Raw genomic sequence first — 13836 nt, 5'->3', positions numbered from 1 at the left:
GAATAAGGAAGACAATGTCATTATTATTTTCCTTCTCTCCTTAAAGGAAAGAGAAAGGAAGACAGAAAGTTTCCTGTGCTTTTAAAGTCTCTTTTTAAACACTCCAGAAAATGCAAAGCCCTGCTGAGAAGAAGAAAAAAAACACACACACAAAAAACAGTAAAGTTTTCATAGCAATGCCAAACAAGTCAACATTCATGAAAACTGGGGATGGGGGGGAGTCTGAACATTTGTCAAATATTCTTGCTATGGGATTTTGACTTCTACACTGAACAGTCAATACTCAGGCAGACACAAAGCTTTTAGAACCTTTGCAGCTTTATTATTGCTGCTGCTATTGTTGTTGTTGTTGTTTAAGACATTTATTTTTCTCTCACATAAAAACTACTGCTGCCTAGCAACCCAGTGCCAGCAAAGCTAAATCAAGAAGCATTTTTGGCTAGATGTTTTTTAAAGAGATTTCTTTTTCCCATTAAATGGCAAGCATGCTGTAAGACTGGAAGACTCTTGCACTTGATGGAAAATGGTTTGGATACTACTCACTCAGTCTCTTTATATATTAAAGAATGACAGAGACCAACCTACAGAAGAGGGATAGGACGTATATTGTGTTTGTAGCCACAGGAATGGAGCAGTGGATACTCCTCATCAAAAACAGTCCACATGTGGCTGTCACTGGGACAGCAGCAAGTTGAGACTGAATGGGAATCCAATTACACCAATGAACCTAGGAGCACCAATGCATTCTACTGATTGTGGCAAAGAGAGGTAGATGCAGGTCATAAAGTTGGTTGCAGGGTTAACAAGAGTAAAACAATGCAGTGTGATACTCCTCTATATGTGCATGTAACTTATTATTCTGGTGATTACATTGGACACTGCTATGGTCTGACTGCATCCCTCAGAGTTCATATGTTGAAAACGCAATCCTCAATGTAATAGTGTTGAGAGATGTGAGCTTTAAGAGGTCATTAGGTCATGAGGTCCCTGCCCTCACAAATGGATTCATGTTATCTCAGGCATAGGTTTGTAATCAAGAGTAGGTTCGTTAGAAAAGCAAGTTTGGCCCTCACTCGCTTGCGCATGCACTCTCTCTGTCACTCCTTGTTCACATGTTCTCTTGTCCTTCTGCCATGAGATGATGCATCAAGAAGGCCCTTGGCAGATGCAGCTCATCAACCTTGGGCTTTCCAGCTTATGGAACTGTAAGAAATGAAATCTCTGTTCCTTCAAAATTACCCAGTCTCAAGTATTGTTATAGCAACACAATACAGACTAAGACATATGGGAAACACCTATACCCTTCTCCCTACTGCTCTGTCTAGGTTCCTCTGTGACTGGAGGACACACACTACTCAGGGACTTTGAAGCACATGTTGTAAACAAGGATAAATCAAAGTGCCATGAAGACACCTCTGGGCAGTAGAAGGCCATCAGCCATTTTGACAAAGCAAGACCACCACAATGGCCTCCACTGTCACACCAAAAAAAAGACGCATTCTACCAGAGTCCCTATTACAAAGGCTAAAATGCTTATTACAAAGTTATAAAGAATCCTTGTCCAGGAAATGTTTAATGTACATGAAATGTAATTGTCCCTTGGCACAAAGTCATCCACAAAAACTGTAATACATAAAGGCTATGATATGGTTTGGCTGTGTCCCCACCCAAATCTCATCTTGAACTGTAGCTCCCATATTCCCACGTGTTGTGGGAGGGACCCAGTGGGAGATCATTGAATCATGGGGGCGGGTCTTTCTCGTGCTATTCTCATGGTAGTAAGTCTCATGAGATCTGATGGTTTTATAAAGGGGAGTTTCCCTGCACAAGTTCTCTTGTCTGCCGCCATGTAAGATATGCCTTTCACCTTCCACCATGATTGTGAGGCCTCCCCAGCCCTGTGGAACTGTGAGCCCACTAAACCTCTTTCATTTGTAAATTTCCCAGTCTCGGGTATGTCTTTATCAGCATCCTGAAAACAGACTAATACAGGCTAATACTAGGAAAAAAACCTCCTGATCATCAGGAAATCAATGAAACATCAGAGCACCCTGAAGTACCACACAAAGCTAAGGTCAACCAAAGCACATTTTACATATCTCATTGAAAATCCAATTAAAACCCTCAATAAGATCAATGTAATCTGAATTGTATTATTATATTAAGTAATTCTGAGAGTAACATTATATTCCTTACTTTATAAATTGCCGATTTTTCAGTATTAAGACAGATATTAAAAGAAAACCACCCTGATCAATATGATCTTTGATGCTTTTCACAGGCTCTTCAGAATCTTCAAGGGCCCTTAGGAAGTGTGGAGAGATGAGGAGGGAGTCAAACTATAAACATGAGTTTTTATTACATTATAACGTATAAAATATAAGAATGAGGTCTATGAAAAGGTTCACAACATCACTAATCATCAGAGAAATGCAAAGCAAAACTACAATGAAATATCATCTCACCCCAGTTAAAATGGCTTTTATCCAAAAGTCAGGCAATAAAAAATGTTGGCAAGGATGTAGAGAAAAGAGAATCCCTGTACACTCTTGGTGGGAATGTATCCCTATGGAGAATAGTTTGGAGGTTCCTCAAAAAACTAAAAATAGAGCTACCATATGATCCAGCAATCCCACTGCTAGGTATATACCCAAAAGAAAGGAAATCAGTATATCAAAGAGATATCTGCACTCCCATGTTTATTGCAGCACTATTCACAATCGTCAAGATTTGGAAGCAGCCTAAGTATCTATCAACAGACAAATGGATAAAGAAAATATGATACTTACACACAGTGAAGTACTATTCAGCCTTAAAAAAGAATGAGATCCTGTCATTTACAACAGCATGGATGGAACTGAAGGTAATTATGTTAAGTGAAATAAGCCAAGCATAGAAAGACAAACTTCATATGTTCTCCCTTATTTGTGGGAGCAAAAAACTGAAACAATTTAACTCATGAAGATAGAGAACAGAATAATGGTTACCAGAGGCTGGGAAGGGTAGTGAGCAGTGGCAGGGGGAGCGGGGATGGTTAATGGGCACAAAAATATAGTTAAACAGAATAAAATTCAGTATTTGATAGCACAACAGGATGACTGAAGTCAACAATAATTTCTTATACATTTAAAAATAACTAAAAGAGTATAACTGGATTGCTTGTAACACAAGGAAGGAATAAACGCTTGAGGTGATTGAGACTCCATTTCCCCTGCTGTGATTATTACCCATGGCATGCCTCTATCAAAATATCTCATGTACCACATAAATACATACACCATCTACCCACAAAAATTAAAAATAAATAATAGACTCAATCTACACAGACTCAGTGACTCCTGAGAGGTTCATTCCCTGTTTAAGTTCCTTTAAAGAACTCCCTACCTCAGACATGAGCTAACGGGTCACTAGACTCTGAGGGTGACCAATGAGCCACGTAAAACTCAGGCACTAGTGGTCCTGCTCTGTCCTTCCCCTCCACGTCTATTCTGGCTTTTCCTCCTGCTTTATTCTTGTCATATGACAAAAACAACAAAAAAAATTGACATTGAATATCACTCATTCCGGAACACTCATTCACATACACCTTACAAGTTGATCTGCTCTCTGGTTCTCAACAGAAATGTCACCATTAGGCCAGTCGTGGTGGCTCACGCCTGTAATCCCAGCACTTTAGGAAACCAAGGCCAGTGGATCACTTGAGATCAGGAGTTCGAGACCAGCCTGGCCAACATGATGAAACCCCATCTCCACCAAAAAATACAAAATTAGCCAGGCATGATGGCACACGCCTGTAATCCCAGCTACTTGGGAGGCTGAGGCAGGAGAATCACTTGGACCCGGCAGGCAGAGACTGCAGTGAGCCAAGACCATGCCACGGCACTCCAGCCTGGGCAACGAGAGTGAAACTCCGTCTCAAAAAAAAAAAAGAAAGAAAAAAAAAAGAAATGTCACTGTTGAAAGAGCTTATTCACGCCACTGGTTCATGAGCTCACATCACTAGCCCGTCCTCATACTCGCCCATCTCATGGGACGTATCTGGCATCCTTGACAATGGCCCTAGACAACCCTGACACTAGCACTGACCTGATCCTGCCTGGGTTTCTTCTGACTCCTCTATTATCCCTAACAGGAAAATCTTGGTGTTTCTCAAGGATATTATTGTCTTCTAGTCATGAAAAGCAAAGGCTTTGGGGGTCAATCTCAGTTCAAACCCAAGCATTGCCACGTTTACTAGCTGTGTGCTCATGAGCAAGTTAAGCTCTCACCTCTCACTTCTCTCAGATGTATAAAGAGATAATATACATAAGAATTTTCACCCATATAGGGATACTATTACATATATTTATGCAATGGGAATTTCATGTTTAATATATATATTTTTAAGTGTATGGATACACAAAGAAGCATCCACATACACTAGAATTACATTAATATCCTTTATAGTAGACCCAAAGCATGTAACATCATGAGCATCCAATAAATATTTTCTTACGCCAATCTCATGTCTTTAACTATACCTTACGTTATACTTTCTACCCCTAAATTCACTCATAAGTTTGAGCACCAAATCTCTGTCTAATGGACTTATCTTGAACAGATAACTACAATTCACCATGTGACAAACTGAACTCATCTTACTCCTCCCCCAAACCCCTTTGTTCCTTCCTTTTATTAGTGACACCCATATTGTCCCAGGATTGAATCTCTATCACACCTTCCCCAAGACCCCTTACAAACCCAGTCCCCGGGTTTTGCCTATTCCACCTCACCAAATGATGCTGTCCACCCTGGAACTCCCCATTCTCACTCCCGTGCCCTTCGACTATGCCAAATAACCTCTCTCCTAGCCTTTCATTCCTCTACTTCCTACTGCAAATCCTGCTGTCAGATTAAGTTTTGTGAAGCAGTTTACTTGAAAACCATGAGTGGCCCCAGTACCTATAAAAGTAAATGCAAAAGTCCTAAAGCAGCATTCTCAACCTCCCACACCTGGCCCGAATCTCTTTCCAATCTCATCTCCTGCCATTTGCCCATGTTCCAACAAGAGCTGCGTTCCCAGAACACGTACCTCCTCTCTGTGTTTCTCTGATTACATGATCTCCCATACCCGAAATGTCCTCTTAAAACATCTCCACCTGTTCAAACTCCATTATAAAACTGATTCAAAACACTTACTGGGGAAACTTTCCAGATTCCCTGCAGTTGAACATAAACTCTCCTCTGAAGTCTCCGCCACTTTCTCGCTCATTCTCTCTCTGTCTCTCTCTCAAAGCACTTATTCTCTGCCACATCTTGTAGCTACTTTTGGACATTTCTTCTTTCCCCTACTGGACTGTCTTTACTTCCCCCAAATCTCACACCATGAATGACTCACAGCAGGCACTGGGGGAAAAAAATGCACTAAATTAATGCATAACAAGTATACTCTGTTAAGAACAGAACTTATGCAAAACTCACAAATCCTAAGGCACAACCCCAATTTGAAAATCCTTGAAAACTTCACAGTACCCTTTGCCACCTGGGAAATAAAATTTTCTCATTTACAAAGGAAGAAAGACCTTAATAATATTTTGGCCCAGGAACTCTTTTTCTCCTTTTTTTTTTTTTTTTTTTTTTTTTTTTTTTTTTTTTTTTTTTTGAGACAGAGTCTCGCTCGTTACCCAGGCTGGCATGCAGAGTGGCGCGATCTCAGCTCACTGCAACCTCCACCTCCTGGGTTCAAGCAATTCTTCTGCCTTAGCCTCCTGAGTAGCTGGGATTACAGGCGCCCACCACCACGCCTGGCTAATTTTTGTGCTTTTTTTTAGTAGAGACGGGGTTTTGCCATGTTGGCCAGGCTGGTCTCGAACTCCTGACCTCAGGTGATCTGCCCGCCTCGGCCTCCCAAAGTGCTGAGATTACAGGCATGAGCCACCGTGCTCAGCCTACATCTTTATTATGTGTAAATAAAGCTAAAACATATGGATTAAGTTTCCTATAAAGTATATACAGATTTATAAAAACAGCAAGGAGGCTAGGAAAAATTGTCATCTCCAAAGCAGATTAACTAGGGGCCTTTTTCTAACTCCAAAATTCATCTAGAGCAGTCTTGCTTTAATTACATGTTGAAGTCCTCTTTGCTTTAGTGACTTTCCTGGAGTCAACATTTTTCACATTCCTAGGGAGGAAAAACAAATAACTGAGGAAAAGAAAATGACTTCCTTCTCGTCATTTTTCACCTGTCAGAGCCACTTTCAGTGACACACAGTTTAACCTTTCCTCCCCAGTTTACCTTCCTTTTTTGCACCGCCACCCCCCACCGCTGTCCACTACTGTAATGTTTTCCTTTCTCAGACTACTCTTTTAAGCTTTTCCTGTCCTTACTCCCTCTCTCGTTTTCATCTTGTCCTGAAACACTAAGAGGGACTAGATCCTTCCCTCCCCACTCTACAGTCAAATGTTAGGATCCTCTGGAGGGTACACTTAGGTCAGTTGCCACGGAAACCTGTGGCTAACATAGATCCACACATCCATATGAAGTTTTTCTGCACAAGCACCCTTGTCAGCAAAAATATTCTTCCTCATAGCAGAGCCTGGACTCTGCAGTGAAGTCCAACTGAGCAGGAACAAAGAGCCAGGAGTGGGAGTAGAAGTGTTCAAAGATGAAATGGGAGAGACAAGGCAAGGAAATGGGGAAATTTAGGTTCTCAGAACTGTTAACTAATCCAAACTGACATCCCCCATCTCCAACCCTCCAACCCTGCACAACCCTGCTTCCAACCCTAAACCCAAGCACACAGTGAAGAATCTGAAACTCGATGTCCATTGCTCCCTTCTGAATAGAAAGCCTGAGCACTTAATTAACGTTGGTTGTGCATTCATAGAACTATCTACCCACAGAAAGGAAGAGAAGGAAAACCGAAAGACCTCTACTTAGCTCTGTAAAGCTCTGAAAGCGAGGCCACTTTCGTCTGCTGTAACTATTATAACAGGCTTGCCGACGCTACTGGAAAATTCCTGTAAGATTTATTAACAAGGTGAAAGCAGCACTATCTACTTCCCAGCAGACAAATCATGTACTTATCTCCCCAGCTTCAAAAAGGGAAGAAAACAGGCAGTTGCAGCATGAAATGGAGATCCTTTTATCCAAGAGCAAGACCCAGAGCCAGTATTTTCACAAATAAATTGCATAAATGTTTCCTAATTAGGATTTAATCAAATGATTGTTGAGCTACTGTAACATTGTCTCAAAGCTTGTAGTCTAATTATTTTTCTTTCTAAAAATGAACGGTAGCCATCTTTCCATGAGCTGCCTGGATGGCTTAGTGCACACTAATGAGGCTTAACGACAGTTTGACAGGATCATAAAAGGAGGCATAAATTTACCACCACTGGCAAAAAAAAAAAAAAAAGGGCAAAACAAAACTTCTTACACCCATAAACAAGCTGCTTTTACCATAATGGTAAAGAAAATCCCCAATCAGCTTTCAAGCTTATATTTTCCATGAGAACCCAACATTAGCAACAAACTAGAACTGCTCCAGCAAACACCCAATGCAACAAGTACCCAAGAAATACTCTTGCTATGCCTTCCCCAAAGGGACTACATTCCTGTTTCCCTGTCTCTTTCCCAGTCCTTCAACCCCCTCAAAATGTATTGAATTCATTATTTCATCCCATAAATATTAACACCTAATATGTACCAGGTATTACTATAAGTGGACAAAAAGATCTCTGGCCTCAAGGATCTTAGCAGAGAGAAATAGACAAGAAAATAAGTTATGTAACATATTAGACTGGGGTACGTTTATAGGATCCGAGTCCCAAAACATGGCTTCCGCCCCCAGATGACGACCTGCTTTCCCACAGGAGCTGGAACATTCATCTGCACATCCGGCACCTAGTACATGTCTGGCATATGATGCAATCTCAATTTAAAAAAATCTTTTTAATAAACAAATGAGTGACCAAGCATTCTAACAGTTTTCAAGCTCCCTATCTTAGAGGCAGAAGTCAGGAACGTTAGTAGCAAAGTGCTCATCTACAGGTGACTGAAGAAAACAAAATCTAAAAGTTCTTGAAAGAAAATAATGTGGTATTTAAAATCATGTTTTCCCTTGATTACAGAGAAACAAGTGAGAAAGCAAGTCATTTAAGAGATTATTCATTTTAAACCAGAAATACTTAACCTACAGTCCACAGATTCAGGAATGCAGGTGAGCCCACTGAAATTGTTAGAACAATTAAGGGGAAAGAAGGATTTATGTGCATTTATCTGGGTTACTAACAAAAGGGTTAATAACTTTTGTCAGCTTCTCAGCAGCCTGTGATCCCAAGAAGATTGAAAAGTACTGCCCTAAAGAATAAGTATTTTTAAAAACTATATTTACATCCTTATAAAAATAAAGGTACACTTTTAACTATGAGTCACCATCATTTTTCTTAATAAGTGGAAGCTTTACTTTGAGGGCACTTGAGACAGCGGGAGAGAGGCAGGCCCTCAAGGTGGTCCTATTGAGAACAGCACTCCAAAAGCATCCTGAAACCATTTTTTCCATATGTTACCCCATAGATTATCTCATCCCTACTTATAAATGAAGCCCAGCTAAACTGAATAGACACCAGCTCCTTGCAATTCTCAATTCAAACACAAACTGCCATGGGCCAGCTCTAACATCAACAAATGCCATACTCAGGTCTTGTTTTAACTCTTATGAACAAAACCGTCTCAAATATTAATGAAACCTCCTTTCGTGTTCCAGACTGAAGTCCTCTCCTAAGTTCTTAATAAACAAGAGATGTTTCCTCCCTAGATCAGCAGTTCTTCTTGCTGGCTACTTATCATAATTCTCGGGAAGGCAAAAATTTAACAGAATACACATGGCTATGCAGCCACTTACAAGAGTCCCTCAGGTGATTCTGATTTGTCGGGATTGAAAATTATTGCTCTAGACTGGTCCTTTACAGAAAAGCCTTGCAGATCCCCCAGACAGTACATAGTTATGCCTTGCAGGCTATCTGGTCTCTGTTGCAACTACCAGACTTTTGTTGTATCGTAAGAGTAGCCATAGACAATATGTAATCAAGGAGAAAATAACAGTAATTTGCGAAAGTGATCCCAAAGTGACAATCATGAACAGTACTTATTTCTAGTAGTTAATATGCTGAGTGGGTATGGTGGAAGGGAAGAGTATATTAAAGCAGTTTCTGCTCACCCCAACGTGGATCACCTGAGTCAACCCCATCCACCACACCCCAGGAATATTTACCCTTCCCTGCTGCCCAGATGCAATGCCTAAGCCTATTTGAAGAGTTTACCCTTCCCCAACTTCTCCTCCTTTACTTGTCATTCACAACAGCTAGGTGTAACCAGAAAGACTCTTTGCAAGGCAGGCGGTTTCCCAGGTGCAGAGCACGGGCTGGCTTCACTGCCCCTCAACCCCTACTCTCAATGATGCTCATGGTCCTCTGGCCCCATCTCACATCCTTTCAACCTTATTTGCCTTATTTTCTCTTGTAAGTTGCAAAGCCCTAACTTTATCAAGAGTACAGGGTTGCTGTGCCACATAGAATTTGAGTGAGAAATCCAAAGAGGGAATAAAAGCAACAAAAGTCGTAAATAGTTCACAATTGCCTTGATATTCACTTGCATCTGGATTAAATGCTTCTTCATTAAACCAGCGAGAGAACAAAAGACCAGATAAATTTCAGATTTATGGAACTCCATCAGAAGACAGAAGCTCAATGAGAACTTCTTAGAACCAAGCTCATCATAGTGAGAATAAAAGAATTTTTTTAAACAGAGAGAGAGAAAAGGGAAATCTAAGAGGATCGTTGTGTAGTACATGGCGACAAGCCAAAAACAAAGCCTCTTAAGGAAAAAAAAAATTTTTACCTTTTCATGGTTTTCAATTAAGATTTCCACAACAATATTCTGAAACTTCAAGTCCATGAGGGCAGCGACAGTTTCTTCCTGTGGCCTCATCAGAGTTGGTCCAAACACCACTCCTAAGTTTGCCACGGTCATCAGGTTCTGCTTGGAGTGATTTGAAACACTGAAATTGGCAAGGGGGGAGGAATCTGGTTAACCAAAGGAGCAAAAATTGTGGACTGTAAACAGTCTGCAACTCTGTATTTCCTTAAAAGCAAGGAGTCAAGAGACTTAACCACCCTCAATATCTACCTCTGAAATAACCAGATCTGAGAAACCCTGCATGCAGACGCTCCTGCCTACTCCTTTACTTCCCTCTCTTTGGTGCTCTACTCTAACCACAATGGCTTTCTTAATAATTCCATGCACAGTCAGTCCTCAGTATCCCCTAGGAATTGATGCCAGAATCCCTACAGACACCAAAATCTGCAGATGTGCAAGTCCTACAGTCAACCCAGGAAACCCATGGATAAAAAAAAGTCAACCCTCACGTCCACAGGGAATACTGGATATTTGATCAGTAGCTGGTTGAATCTGCCCATGCAGGACTCACAAAGGGCCAACTGTATGTGCTAAGCTTGCTTCCCCCAAAAGCCTTAGTTCACTGTTCCCCTCTTCTTAGAAAACTCACTCTTTCCCCAGAATATTATACTTTTGCTTCCAAGGAATACTAGACTGCATAGCACCTTTGTAAAAGCATGCAGAGTTTGGTCAGAGCACCCACAATCACTCCTTCAGCCCAGTATCATTGTGCAGTGAATCACCTAGACAACTGTTCTCAGCAGCCCTGCAACTTAATTCAGGTCTCAATTCAAAGATACCATCTTCAAAAAGCCTTTGCATAACATTTTTTATAGTCTCACACTCGATATATTCTGTCCCTTTACTCTGCTTTGTGTTTTTGCCATTTATCATCTGAAGCTGTTTTATATTTTTATTTGTAATCTGTTTTTTGTATTTTCCCCTTAGAAAGTAAGCTTCATGAAAGCTGGGACTTAGACTATCTTATTCAACTATGTATCCACTAGCACCTAAGAAAGGCATTCACTAAATATTTGTTGACCAAATGAATAAACGGCTAAACTAGCAGTGGGACCCTTGGCAAATCACAGTATCTTCTGACCTTCATTTTCTTTATATGTAAAAGAAAGGTTCTAAAATACAGCGTTCTTCAGCTTCTTTTCACGTCTAAAATTCTACAGTTAGAATGATGTCTATACTTAAAGAAAGGGCTAATTTCTCCACTGATTTGATTTTGCCGGTTTTTAAAAGGAGGAGGAAAAGAGAATGAAATCTATAAAATAACTACCCATTATTGAATTAAGCCAACTTAAAGGACATGTTCAAACTTAGAGTTAGGTAGGTGTGAAACCAAGCTAAATATTCTAACAAACTTATATTCACATTTCCAGAATCTGTGTATAGGGTAATGTATAATATTCTCTTCTTTCACTTCAAATCAAACCCTGAGTTGCTGGCAGAGATGTTAAGCAAATAATTATACAACTTCATGAAAGCATATTTCAACAGTCTTATCCAAAACACACAATGAGTCAAACGTCCAGCCTGCCCTTCCAGGTGTGGTCCCCAGTTCCACCCGTCACAAATCCCAGAGCACTACCCAGCACCTAGAGCAAAGTGAAGAAAGTTAAAACGAAGAAAAAGAGGCTTACTTTGTTAAGTGTTTCACCAAAATATCCAACATCTCTTTATTCTTCTCTGGCAGTTTGTGTACCAAGAAATGGATCGCATTAACACGAGATTCTGGGCTGCCACTTTCTTCCAAAAAAAAAACAATAATAAAGAAAAAAATAAAGAAAAAGAAAACAATAGTTAATAGAGAACTCAGAATCAAATATATTTCCCAAGACAATGACAACAGCTCCTCTGTTCAAGATTATCAAACATGGAGAATGTAAACATATTTTGCCACCTTTAAAAGGAAAAAAAAAAAATCTTTCTCTTTATGATGAATCTTCTCGTGCCTCCCCTAATGAGGTAATTTCAGTGTGGCTGCAATCGGTGCCTTTTCCTTGGTTTATATTACAGAACAGACAGCTGCTAAGCTTCTCCTTCCGACATGCCGCGTTTCACGTCTGTTCATCGTTTATTCGATGGGGTCTAGTCACTGGGTCACGCCACAATGCAATGCAAGTAAAATATCAGCAAATAGGCTATTGCATGTTACAGGTTGAACAGGATAACCCCCTCAAAAAATATGTTGAAGTTGTAGCCCTTAGAACTCGGAGTGTGGCTGTTTTAAACTGTACTTGGGATTTAATGACATCAGGTATGCTAAGGCATGCATGAAAATGACTGTCAGGAAGGGAAAAGTTTAGACTCACAGAGCCCTAGAAACAGACGGCATGGCATGTTGTGCAGAGCCACGTGGGGAAGCACTAGCGTCGATCAAGAGGCAGAGGAAGAACGGGGAACATGGGCAAAGCCTCTACTGTAGTTTCTGCAGGAAGGAATGGGCGAGGCAGGGTGCGCAGGTTGAGGACTGGCTGGTTTAAATTATTTCAGTGGGCACTGCAGAGCAAGGGCTGTCCCTAGTTGCTGGTACTCGGGACTGAAGTGACAAGGGCAGGAGAGTACAGCCTGTAGTGTAAGGGCCCGTAGAGGAGGCTCGTGGGGAGGGGGGTCACGGGGCTTTGGATTGGAGAGTTCCACATGAAAAGCCTGCAGAAGTTTAATATCTCCAGGAATGGGCTAGCCCTGGGAGGGGCAGTTTCCTCGGGTCAGTGAGGCCCCAGATGTCAAAACATCAGAATAAAAAGGCGTGCTTAATACACTATCTTATTTGGGAAGAGACCTGTTGCAGATGTCAGTTTAGATGAGATCATAACTGAAGTAGGGTGGGGCCTCTTCATCCAATATGACTGGCGTCCTTACAAGAAAACAAAGAGAGGGATAGTGACCATGTACAGGCAGCACAGGGAAGGTTGTCCTGTCACAGCAGAGGCTGGAATGAAGGACCCACAAGTCAAGGGATGCCAAGGACTGCCAGCAACCACCAGAAGCTGTGAGTGGCAAGGAGGGATCCCTCCTACAGCCTTCAGAGGGAGCACGGCCCTCCCAACATCTTGATTTCAGACTTCCAGACTCTAGAATTGTGACGGAATAAATGCCTCTTCTTTGAAGCCACTTCGTTAGTAGTAAGTACTTTGGTCCAACAGCCCTGGAAAACACATTCCCTTAACCCCCAAACTTTGGAATTATTATACGTGGCTCTTATTAACAGTGTACCCCAATTCCCTTTATTGTGTTCTTGATTGGAAAACTATCAAATAAATCAATGAAATGTTTGTTATTGAAGATTTTGCTAGTTTTCACAGATGTCAAAGAAGTGACAAAAGGTAATTAGGTTCTAAATTTACTGCTCACAGAAAAGAAGGTTAGAAATGGCTTTGTAGTTTCACTTAGGGCTGGCCAGGGAAGCTCAGGAAGGGTCTCATAATGGAGAGCCCTTGAAGATCGGGTCCAGAAGAACGGGGAAGGGTTCAAGGAAAGGCAGGACTGAGGAGCAAGGGGAACATTCCAAATTCAGTAAACAGCATGACAAAAAGCACAGAGCCTGTGCAGAGGCAGCTCTTCGGGTGTATAGATAGAAAGGTAGCCCGAGGCCAACTCTGGTCTGCAAAGGCCAATTTGAAGAAGTTATCTCACTGTTGGCTTCTAAATTAGTCAAGTGAAAACAAAGCAAGAAAGCGATATGAATAGAGTTAAATTTGGGGAAGGTATGCCTGATATTTTTCTTAAAGGATGGATTAGAATAGGAAAAAGAACTAGTTAGGAGGAAAAAGTTATTTGGGAAACAAGAAAAAAGAAATGAAAGGAGTGGCGGCCAGGCACAGTGGCTCATGCCTGTAATCCCAGCACTTTGGGAGGCCGAGGCAGGCAGATCACTTGAGGTCAGGAGT

At 41.2% G+C, this 13836-nt stretch overlaps 1 protein-coding gene across 6 annotated transcripts in view; it reads right to left on the bottom strand.

Annotated features, from left to right (window-relative positions):
* ARHGAP10 (Rho GTPase activating protein 10) overlaps positions 1–13836 on the bottom strand; it is a 337402-nt gene that overhangs the window by 96563 nt on the left and 227003 nt on the right. For all 6 annotated transcript variants that reach the window (XM_054486509.2, XM_054486510.2, XM_063664171.1 and 3 more), the window contains 2 exons: positions 11587–11692; positions 9878–10037 (listed from right to left, as the gene is read on the bottom strand). In XM_054486509.2, the coding sequence (XP_054342484.1) occupies positions 9878–10037; positions 11587–11692 (266 nt within the window). The remainder of the gene's footprint in view (positions 1–9877; positions 10038–11586; positions 11693–13836) is intronic.

This window comes from Pongo pygmaeus, chromosome 3 (genome assembly GCF_028885625.2).
Source record: "Pongo pygmaeus isolate AG05252 chromosome 3, NHGRI_mPonPyg2-v2.0_pri, whole genome shotgun sequence".
Taxonomy (NCBI): Eukaryota; Metazoa; Chordata; class Mammalia; order Primates; family Hominidae; genus Pongo; species Pongo pygmaeus.
This window is presented reverse-complemented; position numbering and strand designations above follow the sequence as displayed.